This window comes from Rousettus aegyptiacus, unplaced genomic scaffold (assembly GCF_014176215.1).
Source record: "Rousettus aegyptiacus isolate mRouAeg1 unplaced genomic scaffold, mRouAeg1.p scaffold_m13_p_10, whole genome shotgun sequence".
NCBI classification, from domain to species: Eukaryota; Metazoa; Chordata; class Mammalia; order Chiroptera; family Pteropodidae; genus Rousettus; species Rousettus aegyptiacus.
Genome location: NW_023416285.1, coordinates 62,759,103 through 62,785,864, shown reverse-complemented (window position 1 = coordinate 62,785,864; position 26,762 = coordinate 62,759,103). Strand labels below are relative to the sequence as shown.

The 26,762-nt window shown below is 33.6% G+C and overlaps 1 protein-coding gene across 1 annotated transcript; it reads left to right on the top strand.

The window, feature by feature from the left end:
• The first annotated feature begins 87 nt into the window (after positions 1 to 87).
• SRP72 (signal recognition particle 72) lies at positions 88 to 26,633 on the top strand. Its single transcript, XM_016158742.2, has 19 exons — positions 88 to 233; positions 2,087 to 2,207; positions 3,860 to 3,983; positions 5,243 to 5,386; positions 5,467 to 5,578; positions 7,126 to 7,157; positions 8,372 to 8,496; positions 8,591 to 8,648; positions 11,543 to 11,674; positions 12,532 to 12,660; positions 13,412 to 13,484; positions 15,000 to 15,064; positions 16,439 to 16,534; positions 17,683 to 17,786; positions 17,923 to 18,000; positions 18,744 to 18,881; positions 21,598 to 21,635; positions 23,967 to 24,126; positions 24,748 to 26,633. Exons 1-19 carry the CDS (start codon positions 125 to 127, stop codon positions 24,923 to 24,925), a joined length of 2,016 nt encoding a protein of 671 aa, XP_016014228.1. The 5' UTR covers positions 88 to 124; the 3' UTR covers positions 24,926 to 26,633.
• Positions 26,634 to 26,762: the final 129 nt, after the last annotated feature.

Here is a 26,762-nt window from a genome sequence, read left to right as displayed (position 1 = left end):
TAGAATAAGAGAGTTTAAGGTTCCGAACATTTAGCAACTAACTACTGGCTTCCTCCCGGCTTGGCCACCTCTAAGATCTTCTTCCGGGGCAGAGGTCGTCCCACTCCTCCGCGTTTCCTTCAAGATGGCGAGCGGCGGCAGCGGGGGGGTTTCTGTGCCTGCGCTCTGGAGCGAAGTGAACCGTTATGGCCAGAACGGCGACTTTACGCGTGCTCTCAAGACTGTCAACAAGAGTAAGTGTCCAGGCTGGTAGCGGGGCGGGCACCGGCCAGCGGAAGGATGCGGCCTCCTTCCGGAGCTCGCGACACCTCCGATTAGACGCGGGCAAGGGAGACCTGCTGTGCCAGCAGTCCCCACGCAAACGCCGGGCGGGCGTGGCGGGCGTTGGTTACAGACCCTCCGCTTTGCCACACTATCGTATCCTCAGGTCTTGGGTTGTTTAGAGCCACGTGTACTTCCCTCTTTACCCACCGCAGGAAGCGAGGACGGGATTTAAAGAGACCGCTGCTCCCAGCACCTCATCCAAACTGTTTTCTTATTTGACGCTTCTGTTTTCACATCTTATTTCTCTAATATTCCGCATTGCCTTTCTCCTTCCATGAGACAGTATTGCTGAGGGACCTTGTTCTCTTGGGCCTCAGCGCAGGGAAGGAACCTGCCGAGGACACGTAATTTAGACGCTGGTGCTGACCAGGTGAAAGCTGTACAGATTCAGGGGAGAGGGAACATCTGGATCTGGATGCCAGGCCTGCATTCCCACAGATAGAAGGCAATGTCATTAGACCAGAAAGTGTGTATGTGAAAGCACTAATATTTGAAATAATGTCGAAAGAAAAGTTTGTTCTGTATTTTTGCCCTGCAACTGATCATTTCGGCTAAACTGCCTTCGTATGAGGTTTACTCGTATTCTTATACCCTTTACTAAGCAACTGTAAAATGGCCATGCTTTTTAATGCTCTCTGCCGTACTAAATTCTTATTTACTGACGATGCAGCCTATATAGGTAAATCTGGAAATGTAATTACCGGGACAGGGTTTGGCTATTTAATAGCATACAAAATATGTCAGTAACATACAAGGTTGTATAAATAAATTTCAACAACCTGTTGCTGGGTTAACATGAGAAGAAGTGCTTGTGATCACAACGCACTTTTGATGATTTCAGACAATAAAGAAAATAGATACTAGTTAGAAATTTGATTCCTAAACTTGTTTTGAATTAATGTTAGCCTTTGGCTAGGACTGCAACCAATACTACTCAATAGTAATGTCATAAGTATTTTGTAGGAATTGTTTAATCAAGGGCTGTCAGTTTTTTCTCCAATATACATATTTTTTTTAATTGGCAGAAATTCCTTTGATTCTTAAAATTGGATTCCTTAGTTGCATAGGAGCAAGGGGAGTGATCCTGTCATTTTGACACTGAACAGCTGTTTAGCATTAAAATTTGGCTACCCGAGATCTTCCTTGTACTTCTCTTTGGTCATATTAGGTGAAAAGAAAATTTTTGACTGGTTTTTGGAACTTATGGCCAGCAGGGTAAATTGCATTCGTATACTTTACAGCTTATAGGTACCTGCAGAATATTCCTATTTCATCTTCTTGATAACCTTGTAAAAAAGGTACTGCTTTCCTACTTGTCTTGAAGGTCAGAAAACTAAGATTTGTAGCTAGATGACTTGCTTAAGACCTGAAGGCATCTAGTGATAATCTTATACCCAAAGTCATTTGCTTCCAAATTGTACATAAACTTTTTTATTTCCCCGTGAAGTAATGAAATGTATAGGATGTAGCCTGCATCCCAAGATGAAAAAGCTGGAGAAAATAGCTTCTTTCTTGCTTATTTCACTCATCTTTTTGGAAACATTCATCTTGGGAATCTAGCTCACTGAAAATAAAACTTAGTAAATTATAACTCTCCTTATCATCTCTTATGTTAAAAATGAAGATCTGCCTTTAAAAAAATGTTTTGACTAATCTGCAATAAAATTGGAAATGTAGTTTCCTGAGATGGGGGTGGGAACATTTAGTAAAAATATGAAAAGGAAATGAAATTAAAAATTATTTTCCTAAAATTGCTTTGTAGTACTGCAGATCAACAAGGATGATGTAACTGCCCTACACTGTAAAGTGGTATGCCTTATCCAGAATGGAAGTTTTAAGGAAGCCTTGAATGTCATTAATACTCACACCAAAGTGTTAGCCAAGTAAGTGATTCAATTAGTTTTTTTTGTAGTTATTAGGAACACTTTTACCATAGCTATAACCATTTTCATGGTCTCCCCACACACACACACACACTCTTTCAGTGATTTTTGACCTGTTTCTTTCCTTCTTTTTTTTTTCTTCCCGGTAGTGTTTTTGAAACTAGGAGTAATATGGGCTGTTCTTTTCTGCCTTTAAGGGGAGCCTTTTCTTTACCCCTATCTTCCCTTTGAACCACTAAGAAAGAAGTAAGCTGGAAGGATGTAGAGCATAAGTGTAGCAAGAGTTCTTAGAGGACATATGGAGAACAAGGAAGCAGAAGTTTAATTTAAAGGGTAGGGAGGGCAGAACATATGGTAGGGATGTATAAGTAGAGGCCACTAGGAAGGTATAGCAGTCTTAGCCTGACTTCTGTGCCTGCCTCCTTTGAGAATTGTTTAGGTTTGATTTTAGGCCAAGATCTTTCAGTGTCAGAGTTCCTTAGCAGTTTTGAGAATATATAATAGTATTTTTGCTGTTGTCAATGTTTTTTTATTTATCATTTCATGAAATATAAACTTATATTCAGAATTGTTACTGTAATTTTTCTTTAAAGTTATGCCTAAGCCTCAAAAGAAATGTATTGAAAAATAAGTGTACAGCATATTTATTCTTTAATAAGATTCTGGTTTATAAGTTGCAGAGCAGTATATAACATACTTTTATATAAGAAAAGGAGAACATTAGAATTTATATGTGTATTTTCCTGTATTTGCAAAAACACACTAGCCAGAGAAACAGTGAAAATGTCACTTGTAGGAGGCGAGGAAGTTAAAGTAGATTTGAAAAACAGTGGGAGTAAAATCTCTTAGTATACCTTTTTTGTTTTTTTATTTCAGCTATATACATATATTATTAGATTAAAAACTAATTTTAAATCTTTATTAAAAATAAAAGGGAAATAAATAGAACACTGCTTTCTGCTAGTAAACATGTTTATGCTGAAATTCAATATTTTGAATTTTGACCATTTTCTGAGATAGGGAATTTTGAAATAATTTTTCCTAGGCCAGTAAATAAAGGATATTGCCATTGCTTTGATAAATATTTTTCCTCATGGATTATGGTTGAAACTTCACACTGAGTTTCAAGTGTCACATTAATGTAGATGAAATTTTAGGTCTCTATATGTATATTTGTAGTTTTGTGTTTACCTGTTTGGATATAAATACTATTTTTTTTTTTAAGATTTCTAGTTTTTCTTTGCTAATCATTTCCTATTGAACAAGTTCAAAGCAGCATTATATGGCTTATTTGATTAGCAGATTTAAGAAACTTCTATAATCTATTTTAAATAGTGTTCAAATTATCTTTGTATCTAAGACAATTATTTAGCTGGTTCATGATTTCATTCTTAAATGTTTGTTTCAAAAGGCCAGTAATTCTAATAAATACCCTGAAAGCAAGAGAGGCTAAGGAAATGGATAAAATATTTTCTGCCACTAATGAGCTGTCTGACTTTCAGACAAGTCACTAACCTTTGTCATTTTCCTCATTTGTTGTTACTGGGGATTAAATAACTTCATATATGTCAAGTGCCTAGAGCAGTATATAGTGAGCACTCTGCTGTGTTAGCTGGTAATCAGATATTGTTTTTTTTTTTTTCTATTTTTAGTAACTCTCTTTCTTTTGAGAAGGCATATTGCGAGTATAGGCTCAACAGAATTGAGAATGCCTTGAAGACAATAGAAAGTGCCAACCAGCAGACAGACAAACTAAAGGAGCTTTATGGACAAGTGGTAATTACTGCTTTAAATACCTGTTGACAGTCACCCTCAGTGAGCATGACTCTGCCTATACTAAGGAGCAGGGATGAGGAACCCCATCACATCCTGATGTTTCACAACACTTGCCAACAAACCAGTTTGAACATATTCCCTCTTGATCGTCATATAAACAGTTGTATATGTGATGTACTATGATCAAATGACTTTCTCGGAGTAATTAAGAAAGAAAGTCAAGAGCTCTCCTAAGAAATTTGGACTTTTTAATTGGAAAGGAACTTATACACTTACACAGTTTCGAAATTGTATTTATTTCTAGTCTTTAACTCTTCTAAGTTTAAAATAAAATCATGATAATTTGGATGAATTTAGCTAGTTTATGAAATCTTTGATAACGTCTTATTCTAAAGATGTTTTGAGACATAGTTAAGCCTAATGCAAAGGCTTAATTATATTAAGTAAAACTATTAATGATGAGAGGATAGAAATATTATATTAGAACTAGCAAAATACTCTTTAAAGTTTTTTAAATGTCACTTTCGGGCAAATAATGTATTGACTTGTTATATAAATGGGTTAAAGAGAAATTTGGGCAAGTTCATGGATTGTAGGTTATAAAGAACTGTTAGGGTTAACTAGCTAAGTTTAAAGTAAATTCCAGCATTTTGAGATTAATGAAGGGCAACAGTCTCTTTTAGACATGATGGACTAATGGACACAGTGATGGTTCTTATTGCCCTTTAGGACAGCTTGAACGAAATAAGAATTACATTTTGTGTACTTCAGACTACCCTATACAATAGTTGGTTTCTGGGAAAGAGAAAATGAAGATTAAGTGTAGTGAGTTCCTGGAAATATTAAGTCTTTTGTTAACATCTAATTTTGTCCTGTTTACTGGAGCTTAGTAATCATGTTGGGGGAAAATTTTTTCATTGTAAGTCATATTTAGGTAGCAGGGTGATTTCTATTACAGAAAGGTTTTCTTTCATACCCCATTTAGGCACTTACGTAACCTCCAGAAGTAAATACAATGACTTTTCTAACTGAATAATGCCTAGAAATCTGCGATATAGTAGAAATTCATCGCAAGTAACTTTTTGGAAGTATTAGTAGACCACAGAACTAATTGAAAAGTTATAAAGGAAAAGTGTTTGATTGCCCATATTATTGCTAAATTAGGTTTTCTACTAAGTGGTTTCAAAAAGGATTTGTATAGTATTAGAGACATAACATCTTGTCTTCTCTGATTTTTTACTTGCTGTTTGTCTCTTCAGTTATATCGGTTAGAACGCTATGACGAATGCTTAGCTGTGTATAGGGATCTCGTTCGAAACTCCCAAGATGATTATGATGAGGAAAGAAAAACAAACCTTTCAGCAGTTGTTGCAGCTCAAAGCAATTGGGAAAAAGTAGTTCCAGTGAGTATCCTTGCACTACCCACACAGCCATGAAATGACATTCCTGTCTGGTATTTGACTGGTGTTTTGTTCCATGACAGGAGAACTTGGGCCTCCAAGAAGGCACACATGAACTATGCTACAATGCTGCTTGTGCACTGATAGGGCAAGGCCAGCTGAATCAAGCAATGAAAATTCTACAAAAAGCTGAAGGTCGGAAATTTAAAATTATTCGTAATTATAATGTGCATGTAATTGTAATGTGCGTATAACTTTGCAAAGTAGTTCCAAAAACTGCATTTGACTTTTATATTTTAAAAGAGAAATTATTGATTCAGTGAGAATCAAAGTTCATCTAGCCTTTCTTTTAGTTTTTTTTTATGATATCTCTCCTCTATTTCTGTCTAATCCATAAGCCAGACTACTTGTTCATTTTCAACCACACTAGACAATAAAGTATATTCTGAGGAGTAGGTTTTTGAACAAGTTACTATGAATGTTAAATGTAAATTGAGTTAATTAATGTCACACACTTACATTAGTACATGGCATTTCATATAAGCATTCAGTAAATATTAGTTACCATCATTGTTATTAAACAGGTACTCAAGTATAGTAATAACGTGTATATGTGTGCATATATGCACACACATAACTACATTTATACACTGATAACACTATTCAAGTGTATTCTCCATTTAGTGTGTTTTCATATACAATATTTACATAAGTTAAAGCTTTTAATTAAGAAAAAAAATTATTAGAGAACTTATGTCTGGTCTTAACTCCTGAGGCATTTAGACTTCTGTGCACATTTTTCTTGGATGCTATAAAAGTGATAGATATAAGGACTGTGGTGAACAGTTGGGAGGAAAACACGGTGAAACAGGGTTTGTTTTACTCTTAAATGTTGAAGGTTAAAATAAGAACAAAGGTTAGAGCACCATGAGAAGAGAAACATGTTTGATAATTATAATTTCTTGATCATACCCAGTATTGACAGTGGTATGGGAGAAGGACATTCTTGTATAGTGCAGGTTTGAGTATAAAAGTAGTACAAACTTTGCAGTGACCAGTTGATTTTAAAATTTGCATACCCTTTGATCCAAGAGATTTTTATTTCTAGAAATTTATTTTAAGGAAATAATTAGATAAATTCATATATGTATCTGTATGAATGCTAATTGGAAATATTCATAAGAAAGAAATTTAGAAACATCATGAATTTTGTCCTATTATTGTAACCTTAGGTTACCATATAGTTATGAAAAATAATAATGTTAAAAATGTAGATCTGTATTTATTATAACATAAAAGATGTTCATAGTATAGTAAATGGAGGAAGGGAGATTTCAAAATTATATATAGATTATCCCACTTTTTATTTTAAAATGCAGCTGTATATTTACATTAAAAATGCTAATAGTTGTTAATCGCTTGGTGGTAGGATTATTGTCTTTATTTTTATACTTTTCTATAATTGATTTTTTGCAGTCAGCATTTGTAATTTTAAATATCCATGTCCTTAAAAGAAATTTTGAACATTAGTGATTACAAATGAAAGAAAAATGTAAAATAGCTATAATGATCAGCAATTGATAATATTTACTATAGTTGGTGGTAATGATAAATTTCAAATCTGCTTGTTTTTAAAATTATCTTGAAATCTGCTGCCCATGAATTTAATTCTTGCTCTTTGAAATGGTGAAAGGAGTGGGAGTGACCCAGCAATGTTAATTTAAAAATCATTTTTCCTATAGATCTTTGCCGCCGTTCATTATCAGAAGATTCTGTAAGTATTCCACTGTTGTTAAACCCACATTTTACACTCCTGACTAATACAAATTTTTAGGAGGCCTCATTGTAATATTTGACTTTTTGGAATAGATGGTGATTCATTGAATAGGAATCACAGTATTAGAAATACAGAGTAGAAAACCTATTGATAGTTATTGAAGGAGTCTCTTAGGCTGAGAAATTAAAATACAAAAATTTTTATATGCCTTGTGCATTTTATTTTAAATTCATATAAATTCTTTTTTTTCAGATGTAGGGCTCAAGTCTTTGAATATGGGTGTGTTCATAGGAATTTCATGCATATTTTCATATTCCACATGTAATTCAGCATTCATTACTGCATTCATTACATTTGAGAAGTAGTTTTATTACAGAATATTTATAGAAGTTAACTTTTTGACTAATCTCGCTGTTTTCTGACTCACACCCAATTAGACAGTAATTTTCTTTAGGAACTCACTTTTATCAAATATTTCTGAGCATTCAACATAGTTTTCATTGAAACAAGTCTCTCTTCACACTCATAGTTCTTCTCTTACTATAATAATTAAGTTTTATCATTTGCTTTTCAAACCTAACTGGCATATGGGATTGGAAGCAAACACATCTGACTCCTGGTCAGCATATACTCGCCAGATGAGAGAAAGGGTGCCAGGTGTAGTAAAAGCAGCCCCTTAGCCTTGAGCATTCGTTGTACATGGGTATCAGTCAACTTTTTTAGAGGAATGGAGAATATGGACTAATCTAGAGTATCAGTTAAGAAAGCTGCTGTTTTAATTAGAGAACAAGTTCCTGCTTTTAAAGTTCTTTATATGGTAATAATTAGAATTTTATAATCTTCGAACTAGAGTTATGGTAGAAGAGTGAAGCATTTTTATAATGTGTTCTTATGAGAAATTTTTTTCCAGAATTGAAGGATATCGTAAAAAGTTAAACCTGCACACTGTTTTTTACTTTTTTTTCATTCTTAGGTTTCAGAGAATAATACTCAATGAGCTTGTTGCCATGTTCTTCTAGTATCTCTTTTTGCCATTCTCATTTAAACTTTCCTCTTTGGGCGCAATTCCTAAATTTTAACATACTGACTAAGGGAAAATTTTTGAAAATTATGTCTTTAGGATTATATATCTTTTGAGTGTTTGAATCACTTGGTAAGTATATGACTCATTTGGAGAATTTACAGCAAAAAATATTTCCTCTTCTGCTTAGGATGGGACTGAGGAAGACCCACAGGCAGAACTGGCCATCATTCATGGGCAGATGGCCTATATTCTGCAGCTTCAGGGTTGTACAGAGGAGGCTTTGCAGCTTTACAATCAGATAATAAAACTAAAGTAAGTAAGTTGTTAAAATGAAGCATCTTTTATAGGAGATGAGGTTTCTTTTTAAAGATTTATTCCTTTTTTGATTGTTGCTTATTGTTCACAGGCCAACAGATGTGGGATTGCTAGCTGTGATTGCAAATAACATTATTACTATTAACAAGGTATGAAATATCCATGGCTTTCCCATTTTTATGTTTTATACTGAAAGCATATTTCCCCAGCCTTGTCCTAGGATAAGTGTTCTTTTTTCCATGACAAAGTCTAGTTACAGCAAAATCACGATGGAAAGTGTTATTTTAACTTTTATAACGATAATGATTCTACAAGGTCTATTCAAATAAAAAACATTTTAGTAATTACAGATCCTAGACTTTAAAATCTTGCCATTTTCCAAGTTTCTAATACTAGAGAATCTCTATTAGAGAAATAAATTTTTTGGACTTTTAAACTTTGTGTGCATGTTTTAGATAATTTTTTCATCTAGTGACTATGAATGCAGGCAGGTTTTCTGTGTATAATTATTCTTTCTCATGGTTTTCATTTGGTGGGAAGGGAGACATGAGCAGATTCTCTCCCTCTCCTTCACCCCAAACCTATGTGTAAAATATTACAGGTATGTGTATAGACAATCTTAGAGTATTATACTAGTCAGATTAACCACCATTTGGAACATTGTTTTAATGGACAAACATTCCAAGTTCAGATATGAAACTTAATAGAAAATAAGAAAAGTAACATTTGGAATTTTTTTGAAATGTCATGTAATTTTTCAAGTGCCATCTCATATCATCCTCATAATTAACTTTTTAGAAGGCAGTACTTGTTTCCAATTTAAGAGAATATAATCTAAAGGCCAAAAGAAGGTAAGTAACTTGTATAAGGTCACAGCCAGTAAGAGATAGAACTTGGATTCATATTTTAGTCTCTAACTCCAAAGCTTTCTCATCCTAGTCCTTCATGGTACTTCTTTCCTCCTGTAGAGAAATACAGAGGGTCGCTAGAAGTGGGATAATGGCATTAAGAGGGCAGTAGTTATACTATGTTACAGGTTATTTGACATGGTTTAGGTTCCCAAAAATTGATGCTGGCATTTGAATCTTAGCAATATATATTTATGAATAACTTGAAATGTCATTGAGGACAAATTATTTTTATATGATAAATAATTGTGAGGAGGAGATTATGTGAAAACTTAATATTTCAACCTTAATGTAATTAATTATGCACAACTTTCTTCAGCCAACAGGTATTTATTTCTGTTTTTTTATTCAGAGTGGTGCTGCACATACTAGGTAATGATGAAACATAGTCTTAATCATTACATAGTTTTAAAATCTCATTCTGCTATTGAAAAAATGTGCATGTTTAAATTTGTTTGAATACTTTATAATTGCAGTATATAGTGAAAGAAAAGATCATTGGGTTGGCAAATTTGAGCTGACCCTTGAAGGAGGGATACAGTTTGAAGGTTATAGCAGCAGCCTAAAGCAAATGAAATATGAAGAAATATTTATGGCTTGGGGGAAAGTGGGAGAGCAGAAGATGAAACATACACAATGGCTAGTTTTAAGAAACAGGTTAGACTGAATGTTATCAAAATATAGGAGGCCTTTAAAATTAAATTTCAAGTAAGCGCCGTGATAGCAAAGTTTAATAGAAGTCTGGCAGTGGCATGTATGGTGAATTGGAGTCTGAAAATAGTGACATACGAGTACCAACTAGAAATATGTTTTTTTGAGGATCGATTTATATGAAAGCCAGTTTCTTGCTGTACATTAAAATAATTTCACATTGAGCTTCACACTCATGAGCGGAGTCACTTGCCCGCCGGTCACTGCTGTATTCATTGGAAGGATGGGCTTCAGATATTAAGTAGATAAATTCATTATCAGTTAATTTTTAATCAAACAGTAATTTTGTTAATATCATCTACATTCAGATTGTCAGAGCCACCTTGAAAGTTATTTAATTAATAAATTAATAATGCCAGTTAATGCCTCATCTGTTGTTGGAAACCACTTCTGGCCCTACTGCTTTCCAGCAGGCATTTAAAGTTGATGGCTTTATATCACTCAAAGCTAAAGCAATATTCTTGATACAACTTAAAAATTGAGTATTTATTCCAGGCTTCTGTAACTGCAAGTGATTCATTATCTTCAAGTTTATTTAAAAAATCATTAAAACTTCATTTAATATAGTTCATCTTAAAGGTGGAAATAATGCCTTCATCGAAAGATTAGATCAAGGAAGTTGTATTCGGTGGGAAATATAAAACTTTTATATTTGGATGTTCCAAATTGTGTGAATTACCAGGTACCTTATCTAAAAGTAAAAGTATTTTAAAAAGAAGACATTTTTCCTTCATATAATTTTTAGCTTCTACAGCAAAACATTTGTGAGACCAATCCGGAAAAACACCAATGTCATTTGTGCTTTTTTATTTGCCATCCAATGAATGGGAAGATCATTAATAATTATGTTATTAAGTATTAGTTCTTTGTATGTTGCCAAGGTAAGCTATCTTTTAGAAAGAGTAATCACCAGTAATGGAAATGAAACAGAAAGTACTGTATAAAATGAGACTGTGTAAATGGAAAGCTTGTATAAAAAGACCATGTAAACGGGCTGGGTGGGGAGGGGCAGTATTTACTGTGTGTGAAAAACTGCGTGAAAAAAGTACTACGTAAATCAAAGGACAGATACATTTCAAAAAGGAATGAGTTTATCTAAAGGACCTAGTTTGTAGAAATTGCAAATTTAAATATCCTTGTAGTCCTAATTCCCAGTACAGAATTTGGGCTATCCTTGTGTACTTTTCTTCAAAAAGCTCCAAAAGCCATTAATAGTGGAAAGATAAAAGAAAACCAAGAACCCAACACAAATTTATGTGCATCTTAGTAGGAACATAGACACCCCAACCAGGCAAATGTATTATTTTCCGAGCTTTCTTGTGTTTTTGTAAAATTACTAAATGAAAGAGAAATAATGTCTTGGAGTGTTAAAAGATTTAAAATCTGAGATTGCTGTTAATTATGCATGAACTTTTCTTTGTCAGGACCAAAATGTCTTTGACTCCAAGAAGAAGGTGAAATTAACCAATGCAGAAGGGGTGGAGTTTAAGCTTTCCAAGAAACAACTGCAAGCTATAGAATTTAACAAAGCTTTACTTGCTATGTACACAAACCAGGTAGGTAACAGAGCTCTGGTTCCTCTGGCTGAACCTTTTGGAGTATGGCACATGAGGCATAATGGGTGTATCAGTTCAGTTTATATTTTTTGTTTATATTTTATCTTAACCCATATGTTCTTCAAAATGTCTTATGTAATAGTTTATTGGTTAAACAAGTAATTTGTTTAATTCTTTGTGAAGATGTGCAGTTGGTGCCTTTTAAGAAAATACTATTCACACCTATAAAACAATGTAATTTTCTCATTACCTTATTTCTAATCTATGAATTAAAGTAAAAATTATCAAAGATGCTGATCATGATTAGAGATTTAAGGTCAGCCTTTCATATTAGTTTATCCATAATCACATCAAGTAATAAATGTTAAGGAGGTCTATTCTAACCCTAACATGAATTAATTCTAATTAAATTATGATTGTATTCTAGAGCAGACTCAGTAGGAGAGTGAGAAGCAGTAACATTTTTATTATTTAGAACTGAGTCAAGTTATTCTTAAATACTTTAGCAAGAAATACCTATACATTTCGTTGTTTTGACGCACAAGCTAGTACTAGATTTTTTTTTAAACAAAATTCTGGGATTTAAGCATCCAAATGAATGTTTAGAACTCACCCTTTCCTAAGTGCTTATAGAACTCATAGCTTAAATTCAGTAAATGGAAATCTTTTTTTCTTACATGAATAAATTAAGAATAGATACTGTAAACCACTTCTTTCTCCCTAGGCAGTTTTTTACTTATTATTTTGTTTCAACTGATTTCCTTCCCTCTCCCCCTACTCTTTTCTTTTTGGTCACTCTGTTTAATTTCATAAACCAGCTTATTTTGGGGGGGGTGGGGGGGTATGTTTTCTTTTAGGCAGAACAATGCCGAAAAATATCTGCCAGTTTACAGTCCCAAAGTCCTGAGCATCTCTTGCCTGTGTTGATCCAAGCTGCCCAGCTCTGCCGTGAAAAGCAGCACACAAAAGCAATAGAGCTGCTTCAGGTAAAGGAATTACTCGAATTCTTAATAAAGTGTCAGGTTGTTGCAGCCTTGTTTCATTTTCGTTATGTTATAATAATGTATAAGCTTATGAATTTCATGAGAAAACTGATAGTTAATATACTACTAGACAAATTCCAGAGTATCACTTCAGTTAATTCTTTGTTTTATATAAGTTTGCATTAGTTTATATTTGCCATAAACCCTAAAGAATGCTTTTCATTCATAGACCCATTTGATGTGAGTTAAGAATTTGTTTTAGGCTTAAAATACCAGAACACACATAACACCTTTTTCAATAATGTATTCTCCAGTAAGTTCCAATCCAAAACCTCAAATAATTATAGAGACTATGACTTAATTTTTATCAGCCTGTTAGATTATGTTTGAATTTCCTGAGGGTAAATTGGACAGGGCAAAATTAGGGTCATCCTCAGGGGCATCCGTAGCAGGGACCCTCAATAAGACGACATCATTTGAGTAGCTTTCTTTTTTAAAAAAATATTTATAAGGTAATCTTAATTATGATTTTTCTATTAGTGGCTTCCTGGAAATGACATCATTGCACTTTTTTTCTGGAGCATAATTTTAAAGCATAGTGGGTAGTCAAAAGTAAAATTTTGACCCCAAACCAGAAATTTAGTATTTTAAAACTGTATTTAAATTTTTATGTTGCTAGGATATCTAATTGGAATGCATGCAGTTAGTTGTACAAATTAAATGTCATCTTTTTTTCCCCAATTAAAAATTTTAGGAATTTTCAGATCAGCATCCAGAAAATGCAGCTGAAATTAAGCTGACCATGGCACAGCTAAAAATTTCCCAAGGTATTAATGATTATTTTGTCATGATTAAAATGTCATTTTAATGGAAACATATGGTTGGAATAATTCTAAAGTAGTTGTAGACTGTGATTTTTAAATTTTTGCATAATAGTGAAGCTTAATTATTGCTATGTTAAACATGAAGCTTGAGTGAGCTCCAACAGATTTAGTAGTGAGTTAGTAGGGTTATTCTAAATTGTTAGAATGAGTCTCAATTTATACCTTGAAAGTCTATAGGAGCAAGGGATTCCTCTGCTTCAAAAGACCATACTTACTTAAATTTCCTGGATATGTCATGTATAGAAATCCTTATATCTGTCACTTGGTAGTATTGCATGAAATACTTTGCATCCTAATTTTCAGAATATCTTAGCCCTATATCCTTTATTTGTACTTTACAACCCATATGTTTCAGGGAGAGAGGCAAGGAAATCTGATAAGAACTGACATTTCCAAATCTTATAGAAAACAGCTAGTGTTTTGTCCATGATTTTTAACTAACCTTGAATGATTATCTAGACTTGTGGTATTCATATTTGGTAGCCACTATCCTCATGTAGCTATTTTAAGTTTAAGTTGAAATTAAATAAAATTTACGATTCAGTTCCTCAGTTGTGCTAGCCAGTATTTCAGAAGCTTTCTAGCCAAATGTGGCTAATTGGACAGCATAGATGTTTCCATCATGACAGTTCCAGCATACAGCTGTGGTATAGACCTGCATTCTCAGTGGGAGTGATGAATGATTTGGTTGGAGGGAGAGTGTCGAAAAAATCTGTGATATTATGGTGGCTAACATGAAATTTTCATGGACAGAGAGGAGGGGAATTGGCAATTAGGAAAAAAATATATCTAAAAAGACTTTAATAGGGTAGTAATGAAAACAAGGTTGAGAAACACTGCTGGTCTCCCTGTTACCTCATTCTCACATTTTCTTACTTTCCTTCTTTGTTTCTTTTTCTTTTTCCCATCCTTTTTTTTTCTTTTTCTTTTTTTGCTCTTTATCTCTTTCCTCATTTGATTTTCAGTTTATTTTTGCAAGGATTATTTATCACAATAAAATTACTGAGAGAGAGCCTGTCATAGTTTATGTTTGTTTTGTTTTTAAAGATTTTGGAAGGTTTAATTTCTGAGGTTTATAATGAGTGGAAAATAAGAATTTTAACACTGTAGGATATTTTTCATTGTACTCATATCTACAGTAACATATTTCAGAGCCTTTAGGGAAAGATTCCACCTTTAAATTACAGTCTGAAAAAGGAGAAATGGAACTTAATAGATTGGGAGCTGAGAGATGACTTTTCTAGTCATCTGCCATTAACTTTCTTTGTGGATGTAAGCAAGGCTTATTGTTTCTTGAATTAGTTTTCTTATCTGTAAAATGAATAAAGTACATTTTCCCCAAGACCCCAAAGCTCGCCTGTTTAGAGATGTTACGAAATATGACTATTAAATTTCTTGTCTTTTTTCTATAATATGCTTTCTTCATTGTGATGCTGCTTTTGTTTTTAATCTCTTAAGGTAATATTTCCAAAGCATGTCTAATATTGAGAAGCATAGAGGAGTTAAAGCATAAACCAGGCATGGTGAGTTTATATCTAAAATATCATAAGACTGAAAAAGTAATGCCTAGTCCATTAGTAGGTTTGATGTTACTTTGTATTCACTTTAAATTCTGGTTATTTTTTTATATATTTATAATATAGGAGTAATAGTTAAAACAGTACTTTCTGGTATAAATTTAATTCATTTTGTGCTCTGCTTTGCATTGGTTTAATCAGATGTGCCCGGCACTACTTAGGCCTAATGTTACCTTGAACACCAACCTTAAATAACCTAAGACCCATATAGGGAATTTTCTTAAACTAAATTATCATGTCCTTGGTATTGTTTCTTTGCGTTAAAATAAGCTAGTAATAGTGCCCAACAAATTTAGTTTTTAGTTCTCTGATTATTCAGGCATCACGAGTTTAGATTAATATAGATGTGAAAGCATCTATTTTAAAGTAAGGACTAATTCTATAGTGATGGTATGTGCATTTATTGAACAGGGACTGTTTTATTCATGTCTACATTCTCTAACACAGCTTGTTTACAGTTGGCACTTAATACAGGTATAATAGTATTATGATAGTGCTGTCTTTTAAAGATTTATATTTTAAAGACTGGCCTACAATTACTTTATGATAGAATCAAATATAATATAGCTGAAAATAAAATTTCTAATATTTAATATCTGGCTTTCTGTTATCTTTCAAGAAATTTATCCGTTTCACTTAGATTATTGGATTTATTGGCATAAAAGTTGTTCAGATATTCCTGTATAACTTTTTGTTTCTGATATTGGTTATTCATGTCTTCTCTTTTTTTTCCGATCAGTCTGGCCAGAGGTTTGCAGTTTTACTGAATTTTCTCAAAGATCCAGCTTTTTGTTTCTGTTTCCTTTCTGTCCTCATTACCTATTGTCCCTACCCCTATCACTCCACTTTTACCACCTGAGCCTCTTTACTGTCCCTCAAACACACTAGGCAAGCTTTTCACCGGCTTTATGTAGCTCAGGTCACATGTGACTAACTCATGGGAGTTTAGCCATGCTAGTGTGTATACCTGACTTTCATGCACTTGAATGTGCAGCAAAATCTGATCATATAAGCTAATTTTCTAAGCACTTATTCTCAATTTCTGTACCGTGTTGTGGATTGGTAACCATTTGTTAACTGGCACTGCTTTAAAGGAAAGGCATAGTTTATAGATAACTTACTTTGTATTTGGAAAACACTCTCATTGTTTATAGTACTTCTAGTTATTATGCACCATAATATGTTAGTTTTTATGATGAATTAGGTACTGGCAGAAAGCTTACCTTTTATTTGCAGTTTCTTCAATGTTTTTCATCTTCAAAAAGCTTATTCTGGGAAAAGAGGAATTTTATTTACTAATTTATACCTTTGGTTGGATAGGTATCTGCATTAGTGACCATGTACAGCCATGAGGAAGATATTGATAGTGCCATTGAAGTCTTCACACAAGCTATCCAGTGGTATCAAAGCCATCAGGTAAAATGAAGTAAAGTATTATTAGGGCAAGTTTTTACATAAAAATAAAAAGCCGCACTATTAAACTCAAAATTTAGGAGAATTAAAACAATTAAACCCACTATTTAAAAGATGGAATGCTATTAGACTGTCATATTCAATTTTTTAAGTATACCAAATCTAAATAATCTTTCGAAAGGCTGCAAAATGAAAAAAAATAAATCGGTTGTGTTTTTTGAATCGCCTTCCTTTATGCTTGTACCTGTGTTTATGTGTGTAATCTCAATAAATAATGTTAATAGCACACAACTGCATATAAGAAAACTCATCTTTAGTGGCTAGATTGCCCGTAGATGGTAGTAATTGGTAGAAAGGTAGTATATTTTGACCCTCGAACAACATGAGTTTGAACTGCACAGGTCCATTTATATATGGATTTTTTTTTTCTCCCAATAAATACTATAAATGTGTTCTCTTATGATTGACTTAACATCTTTTTCTCTAACTTTATGTGAAAATACAGTATAAATACATATGACATACAAAAATATGTGTTAATCATCTGTTTATATTATATGGTTAAAGCTTCTGGTCAACAGTAGGCTCTTAGGTTTTTGGAGAGTCAAAAGTTATATGTGGATTTTCAATTGCTGGAATGGGGGTCATCACCCCCAACTCCCATGTTCAAGGGTCAGCTATACATGGAATAATTGTATATCATGTCTCCATCTAATAGGAACATCTTTGTTTTTTCCAGCATAGACCTCTGCATAGGGAATATCCAAAGTATACATACACACAGATGGCATATGTGTTGTTAACATTATTAGCAGTGGAGAGATATCTGTGTTCTGGGAAGTATTAAGTTAATGTTGGAGAACTGTGGTGACATGTTTAAAATTTGATTATGGAGGTTATTTTTAGCTGTGGACAACCTGATTAGAGCTGGATTATGTTCCCAGTTTCTGAATTGGCCATCACTTGTACTAATTTGCCTACTCACTCCTGTTTATGTGTCCAAATTTGTTTTTGTTGTTTTATGCATTCCATAAAACTTAAAATGTAAATTTAATGGATAGGTCCATTGGAAAGGTCTAATAAATACAACTTCATTGACTTGCTTGCTAGATATACCTTAAAATTTTTTTTTCTCTTTTTATTGAAACTAGCCCAAATCTCCTGCTCATTTTTCCTTGATAAGAGAAGCTGCAAACTTCAAACTCAAATATGGGCGGAAGAAGGAGGCAATTAGTGACCTAGAACAGCTATGGAAGTAAGCTCTGAAAGATGGAGATATAGAAATCCCAATTTTATTGCTGTTATTTGATTTAAGGGAGTTATTTTGCTTGTTTATGTTATTTTAACCAGTTTTATAAACTGTTTAGTAACTTTCTTACTTCTTCTTTTAGACAAAATCCAAAGGATATTCACACCTTGGCGCAGCTTATTTCTGCTTACTCACTTGTAGATCCTGAGAAAGCAAAAGCGTATCCTTTTCATTATTCCGGATAGCTCCCAAATAGCATACTAGATCTCATCCAGTACCTCTTTTGACCAGGATTTTTTTGATGTTGTAAATTTTAGCAAAATAAACAAAACCTCCTTTTAACTAGTAAAAACAAAAATACGAATTTATTAGTCAGTGTGACTGAAAATTACAGCAATAGATCCAACATGGAATACAGCTTGATCCATAAGCAATAAAGTCATCATGGTATAGCTTATATCTCTCCAGCAACAAAAAGAAAGGTAGTTATACATGATTCTGAAATGTCATTCTGATTGAACTGTCTTAGGTCACATGCCCATTTCAAACAATTATAAGAGCATTTGGTGCCCAGATTGGCTGAGTTTGGATCTTGTGTGCTACTCCAATAAGGGTGTATTCCCAAAACCAAGGTGGGGTGGTGGATGCTAAGCACTCACATGTCAAAACCTTTGCAGTGAGTAAGTTGATGTTTTATAAGCTTGATAAGGTTTTGGAATGGAGTTTTTATTAAGCCACCACCTAGAAGTATGATCACTGAGTTAAGGAATAGATAATTAGATTATGACTCTCAGGGTTTCTTTTCATGGTATATGATATATAATGGACCTTATGACCTCTGATATGTTGTTTTGTAGAAGATTTAAGAACTTTTTTTGCATCTAAAAAAGTCCTATCAGCATAGATATATTGGGAGACATATTCATATGTATATTGTATTCCTGAACTTCAATTCTATCCCAGTCTTAGTAAACACTTGCCCTCATCAGATAGCATGTCTCTAAAAGTAGATGTTGAGGCTCTTGAAAATTCTCCTGGTGCTACGTACATTCGGAAGAAAGGGGGAAAAGTTGCTGGAGACAGTCAACCAAAGGAGCAAGGGTAATGTTTTTCATTGTAACATTTACCAATGCTGATTTTAAATTATGTAAGGAATAAAAATATATTCTTATAAAAACTGCATGGGAATAACGTTTAAGTCCCCTTCGTTTCTTTTCCCTTCTCTTATGCTGTGCTCAGCTCTTAGTTCTTATTTCCTCCCTCCTCCCTGGCCAAGAATTCATTTCTGGAATTAATTTAGTATGTATCCTTCCAGATATTTGTGTTTACACAGAGAGATGATTTAGAACTGTTTTCCTTAGTTTGGATTATTTTGTTTTTTATAAAAGTGGGGTTATATTGTACTGGCTGTTTTCAAACTCGCTTTCTTTCATTTAATAAGTCTCAGATTTTTCCATATTCTACATGTAGACATATTTCATTCTTTTTATGTATAGTATTCCAGAGGCTGGATGTGCCCTGCTTTATTAATCTGTAAGTTATTGGTATATTTGAAACAGCATTTAGTAATTCTAAACCAAAGTTCAGATGAGCATTATTTTGCTAATTGGAGGAAAGGTTAGCCAGTTTCATTAACTTGTAAGAAGTCAAATTTTTATTCTTTCCATGTTCCCCTACATTGCCATCTCTAAAACAGCAGAAGCCTACAGAAAAATATTTAAGATTCTGCGTTTAACTCAGAATGAATAGAGAGTGGAAGAGATATGACACTTCCTCAGTTTAGTGGCTTTCTTAATTTTTCACTATTACATCTTTTTAAAATGCTTTTTGAAATCTAATTTTTTTCCTAACTTTAAAACAAAATCATCAACAAGTATATGATTGACTTCATTATGAACTCTATGTTTGGTAGAAAAAGAATTATCTACCTCTTAATAGATTGTAATTCATTTCCCATTTGCCCTGAGAGTACTTGCGGGCGGCATTCACTCCAAGGTAACTCATGGGTTACAGTCCTAACCCTATCCCTAAAGTTTGCCACAAAATATCTCGCTTTTATTATTATTTTCACATTGTCCTAGTATATTGATAGTCGTTAGAAACATGATATCGTTCTTTTTAAAGCATTCTGCTTTTAATAGAGGTATTTCCATTTACAAAATATTCTCAATCACAGAAAATGTCGAATCCTAGAAAACATAGCATTCCTGTGCATGATGTTAAATTAACACTGGCAGTGAGCCTCACTTTCCTAAACGAGAAAAGGGTTAAAAACTTAAATAAGGAGTTGGGAGTCTCAGAGATAGACATTGTTCCAAATTGTATTCATCAGATGATTCTCATTTCAAACTTTTAAAAAGAACCCTCAAAATGAAATAAATTCAAGCTAGATCATGAGGAGATTTTCAAATAATGCCTATTTAAATTTTTTTCAGTATTTTTTTTCTCTCTTCCAAAACAGGTTTGGGTAATTAGTAACACTATGCCGATTGTTTCTGATCCGATGATCTTTTCTTTTCCCTTAAGACAATTACTAAGATGTACATTGACCTTTAAGCTTTTAAATTTCAGCGTATTGTTTTCATTAGGCATTATTAATGTCTTTTATGATATTTTGGATACAAAGATTTAGTTTATTTTGAAGATGTATTATGTTGACACAATATAAATCATGGTTCTTGCCCTCAAGTCTAGTAGAAGGAAATATATGCTATGATTGTGCAGGCCATACTGGACTACACCAGAGGAAGTAGTCTTTCCTAGAGACAGAGGTTAGGAAAGACTTTATGGAGGAGGGGATTGGGTTGATTCTGGAAGAAGATGAAGAGGATGAGGTAGGCAAAGTTGGAGCAAAGCAAAGAAGTAAGAAATGGCAGAGAATCTTTGGGAAATTACAGGTATGGCCTTGGAGTATGGATTTGTAGGGAGACAATTTAAAAGAGTATTGCATAGCCTGGGTGAGAGAGAAAGCTCTGAAGTAAGACACTGTATGTTGCATTTCTCATTCTTCAGGGTAGCCTGAACTGTCACAATTGAATGACTTGGTAGAATGAATTTTCGACAGAAATTGTTGCTTTCTCATCGTTTTAGTTCACTGTTTCATAGTTCGCATAGAGATATATCACATATGCATATGTACAGAGATATTTTTATGTCTTCTTTTCACCGTAGCTGTCAGAGTATTTAACAGTTATTTTGAAGTGTTTTCTTGATTTTGTCTATATGCTCTTTTTAGTGCTTTGTGGGTGGGGTCAATGTACTTAATATTTTATTTACTAAAAAATTCAATAAACTCAAAAGGCTCCAAACTTGAAAAATAAGAAAGTGCAGAGTAAAAAGTCTTCCTCTCATCCCTGTCTGTCTTCCTCCCTCCCAAGGCCAGAACCAATGTTGCTTGTGTTGCATATCCTCCCAGAGATATTCTTTGTATGTGTTATACCTACACATGTTCTTCTGGCAGAGTTTAATTATCTGTTCTCTAGTTTTGCCAAACATAAGGGAACTTACTACAGTACTGTAGATTTTCATGCATGTGCAAATTTCTTTTTACATGCATTTAATATGTGCCAGTGTAAATGGTATCTGTTTTCTGAAAATAATTGTAACCTTACCCCTCTTTTCTAAACCCCCTTCCAAAAACTACGGTGTGTGAAGCTTGATTAAATTTAACCTGAATTAAGTATCTCAACTAGTTTATTAGCTTTGGTGAGCTGATGCCAAATATTAAACTGATAAACTACTCAGTTTGCTCTTTTACACATGCTTAATACTCTGTGTTTTATCACACTGATGCCAATGATTTTTCTTCTCTTTGTAGGCAGGGAGATTTGAAAAAGAAGAAGAAGAAAAAGAAAGGTAAAGCTTTTTCTTTTAATCTTCGGATTTCTTTCTATAAAATAAAAGCTTGAGTTTAGCCTTATAGAGAAATCTTCAAATATAAATATACTGTTCTTTCTTGTATCTTTGAACACTTGAGTTTTGTTTTGACTATGGCTAAGATTTAATTTTATTACTTTAAAGAGTGCAACTCTGGAGTTTGCCTGAATTCAAATTGTTGCTCTACTAACATTGCTCTTTCTCTGTGACTGTGAACAGGTTACTAACATACCTAGGTTTTTCATCTGTAGGGTGAAATATGGAATATATACCTGATAGGATTAAATAAGATACTACATGTAATGCTCTTAGAACACTGCCTGGTGCACAGTAGGCTCTTATGCATTAGAGTGGTTTGGGCTACAGGTTCCGTAGAACTCCATCAGACTGACTTAAGAAAATTTACTGTTTATGAAACTGGTAATGGAGAAAGATTAGCACCAAGGTTGGTTGATCCTTGTTGTATCTGTTTGCTCTGCTGTACACAAAACTTAATCCCATTAGAATCTTAGGATGTTTGTTGGAAAGAGGACCACATACTTGTTATTTACATCCATCAGGACAAAGAGGGCCTCTCTGCATTTGGCAAATCTTTCCCATTAATGTTGTTGGGCCAACAGAGGTCAATGTCTGTTCTTGAACCATAACCATGAGAATGCTATACATTGTTTGGCGTAAACTGTCTTAATCTGTGGCAGGAGCGGGTGGAATTACCATGCTTGTCTTCAACTAAGCAAAGCTTACGCTTGGAGCCACCTATCTGTTTCTGAGTCTTTGGGATCTGTGGTCCAAATCAGGTTGCTTCTTGATTTTTTACACTGCCATTTTAGGATCCAGCTTTCCCAAGTCTGCTAAGTTTATCACTACTTCTCCATCTGTTTTCCAGCTTCCACAATTTTATTGATAATTTCTTTTCTCCTATTCTTCCTTCTAATGTGTTCATTGTCATTTTAGTGGAGTTTGGGGACAGTGCAGAAGCTAATGTTTGCATTCAATCCACTATCTTTAACTAGAAATCTTATTCTTCACTTTTGTCACAGTACTTGGAAATTGGTAAAAACTCAAGTATTTGTTTTGTGTTGTTTTATGTATCAGTAATACCTCATGAGAATAGGCGATAACTATTGGTAGTAATAATTTAGTTTCACTTTTTTCTTTTTCTTTTTTTGCGATTGCCAAATGAGCAATTTTTAAAACTTAGAAATGATGTATATATACATATATATGCTTATTCTAAAAACAAAGTAAAATAAAATAAAATAACAAAACAAAGCTGATAGATTTCTATCATTATAGAATGGCATAGAGAGTGGAAAATTCCCTACCCCACATTCATGTTCCCAGAGGTAATTACTTTTTTGTATATAGAACATACATATACATTTACATGCTCAGGTAGTACAAGTTTTTACAAAGCTGATATGAACATATCAAGATAATTTCATTTAATCTTCTGGTAGGATTTTAGACTGTATTGGGCAGACATTTTTTAAATTATTAAATATAGTTGTACTTTTTAACTAGTTGTGTAACTTGCTTTAGTGCTATAATTTATTTAATCATTCTTTTATTGATAGGCATTTAAGTTAGTTTGCTATTTTTAAAAAATATCACAAAATATTCTTAGACATAACTTTGAGGCTTCTAGTTTCTGCAGGGTAAATTTCTAAAAGTATAAATCTTGACTGGTACTGCTAAGTTGCTCTCTACAAAGACTATCCCAGTAAACACTTCTGCCAGTGGTATTTGAGTGTTTCCTACTATCTCACCAACACCGATATTACTGCTTTTCATATTTGTTAGTTTGATAGAATTTTTTACCCTTTTCACTTTTATTCAGTGAAGCTGAGCATCTTTTCATATGCGTGTTGACTTATTTCTCCTGGCTGACCAATTTTACAACTATGCACACTTTTTTGTGTGTGTGATTTACCTATTGATTATCAAGAACTGGTTCTATATTAAGAATATCATTAACCATTGTCACCATAAAAAAATTAAAACAAAAGAATATTAATCCACTCTGTTGTATAATATGCATTTTTTGTTGCATATTTCTGTTAAAAATGTACCTTTTACCAAATGAAAATTAATTTTTTTATATAGACATCTGAAAAATCTTTTCCTTTATGGCTTCTGAATACTATGTCATGCTTAGAAATAAGGCATTATACAAATAAAACTTTCTCAGATAAATTTATTTCAGTTTTAATGTTAGGTATTCTCAGGCTCGGACATGTTATTTATTTAAACAACTGCGTTGAAAACATTATGAACAGAGCTCTCATTTCTTTATCAATTATTACACAGGAAAACTGCCTAAGAATTATGACCCCAAAGTGACCCCAGATCCAGAAAGATGGCTACCAATGCGTGAACGTTCTTACTACCGGGGAAGAAAGAAGGGTAAAAAGAAGGATCAGATTGGAAAGGGGACCCAGGGAGCAACTGCAGGAGCTTCATCTGAACTGTAAGTTACTGCTTTCCAATTGAGGTCACTCAGAGCATAGGTTAGTTTTTTCAGAGATTGCCTCAGGGTCATGTGTGAGAATTTTTAAAAATATTTTTTTAAGTATGAGAAGTACAGTTAGATATCTTTGATGTTTTGTGATATTCTGTTGTAAAGGAAAAAGTGATACTTCTGGTTTGATTGTATTGTAAATACTAGGATTGTAAAATTGTATCATAAATACTTAGGATTCCTATCTTCAAAAGGAAACTAAATGCAGTGAGTCATTCAATGTACTAAATATCTAGATAAAGGCATAAATAAATAAATGTGACAAGAAGTATTAGAAATGTTATATAAGTTATTTCTACATGGTAGGATTATAGATCATTTAAATTTTTTTTCTTTTTTAGGCATTCTAAAATTGGCATGTACTGTGTATCATTCTTTAATTAGAAAGCAGTAAACATTCTATTCAAAGGGAAAATGAATAGAGAGTTGGGGAACCCACCTTAAAAGAAATAGAATGTGTAGGGAGGATAGTTCGAAGTGGAAAGTGAAATCCATGTATGTACATTTTTATAGCCTTTTTCTTTGTTGAATATACAAATGACCAGCACTTTCCTGATCTCACAATTTCAGGGATGCCAGTAAAACTGTGAGCAGCCCACCCACCTCCCCAAGACCTGGCAGTGCAGCAACAGCATCTGCATCTACAAGTAATATCATACCCCCAAGACACCAGAAACCTGCAGGGGCTCCAGCAACAAAAAAGAAACAGCAACAGAAAAAGAAGAAAGGTGGAAAAGGTGGCTGGTGATTAGAACATTATTGTTGCAGGCTATTTTTAAATTAGTCTTAGTGATACTAGGAACATAATGGTAACACAGCAAGAGGCACAGAGCTGCTCCCTCTCTCATCCCCACATTTTCATAAAGTTATTTTCTTGTGCATCAAACAGGAAGACATCTTCCTCAAACTCTGCGTGGTCTGACTTAGTCTATTTGTACCACCTAGCTTTGCGCAGATGATGAGGACTCAAAATAACGGGGCATTTACCCACTTTGATATCTATTGCATCCTTTTTCTTTGTGTGCTGGTGTTTTTGTCTTGTTTTCTTTTTGTTTCACAAACAGGCATGTTATCTAAGATTTCCTAGGATGTAAACAGAAACTACTTCTGTTTTAACTAGAGTCCAAAGATGCTTGTTTCTCTCAAGTCCCAATTTAAATTATGTCTTAGGAGGCCTTGGGAGACTAAAAGTGGAATCTACTGAGCATTCCAAATATCTGCTTAGAAATATCATGTGATAAAAAGGGACCTATTAATACTCCAGTGTTCTTCACTTCATTACATGTGTGGCGACAAGAAAACTAAAGTAAATGTCCTGATTAATTTTTACCATAATTTCTTGGTCATGTGATACTGGAATATGCAATATTACATATATAGTAATAAAAATTATGTTTGTATGTATATACATACATATATATAAATTAGGACTCCTTTGTGCCCCTGTATCATTTTCAGATTATGATAACATTATGCTGATTTAGCACTATTAAAGAAGTCAAGGAAACATCAATGTTATAAGAAGCTGACTCTCATACCCAGTGCTTTACAATCAGATGTGGTTGGACTGTCTCAATCAGATTTAATGGTCCCTATCAAGAACATGACCATTGACTTCCTATGTAGAGAGGAAATCAAAACCAGAGTTCAGTTGCAGGCAGTATTAAAACAGTATTGTTTGGCCCAATTAATAAGTACTCAGATGGCTCCTCTTTCTAGTTAAGGGTATAACTCTTCATTACCCTTCCCAAAGCGATGGAGTATTCTACAGTCAGTCTGTGGTGTCAGTGTTGCTCTGGTCTCCTTGCTTGCAAGCCACTTTCCCACTGAACATTTGTGACACTGAACAGATGCCCACCCTTATTAGTACTCATTTTATGCCACCCAAAATAGCATTGAATTTAGACTTGAGTTATTTCCTTGTGATCATATTACTCCGTCCTTGTTAATAAAGTGCTGCTGTGTTTGACTCTGAACGTATCTACTGAAACTTCTTCAAAGAGGTTTTTAAAAGACTTTCCTCCTTTACAAGAGTAAGAAATGTGCTGCCTTTCTCTTTGGCATAATCAGAATCTGTGGTGGCATCTAAACAAGAAACCCTCTTATATGTGAGCGATTTATTATGGCATAATACTTCTTGAGCTCTTATAGTGGTTTTTTGGTAAGAGCAACATATTTATTCCTTCTGAATATATACCCCATTACAGGAATAATTGTTAGTAAATTTATTTAGGATTTCATTAAATTTCCGTGGTGAAGGATAATCATTTTATAGGTTTAAGCTACAGAATCTTGGTGATAATTATCAATCATTGAAAATTTTGACCCATAGGCACAAAGTGAAATTCACATTTCTCTATTTAGTCATTATAATTGTCCGTCATTGTTATTACCAGTCATTACTAAGCAACTGAAACATCAGTTCAAATAAATTGTCAAATAAGTATAAACATCTACATTCTTTCTGGTAATTATTCTTTCAGACAAGTCTTTAACCAGTGACATATACACTTTGTATATATGTGTGTGTACATTTATAAAAAACCAATATGGATATATCCATTCACTGTGGCACATTTTAAAAA

Bases quoted from the DNA above. Each gene is read 5' to 3' on its own strand.
- SRP72 (XM_016158742.2), top strand. From the start codon at position 125: ATGGCGAGCGGCGGCAGCGGGGGGGTTTCTGTGCCTGCGCTCTGGAGC. The intron at 12,661-13,411 runs GTAAAGGAATTA...TAAAAATTTTAG, and splicing joins AAGCAATAGAGCTGCTTCAG to GAATTTTCAGATCAGCATCC. The intron at 18,882-21,597 runs GTAATGTTTTTC...TTCTCTTTGTAG, and splicing joins AGTCAACCAAAGGAGCAAGG to GCAGGGAGATTTGAAAAAGA.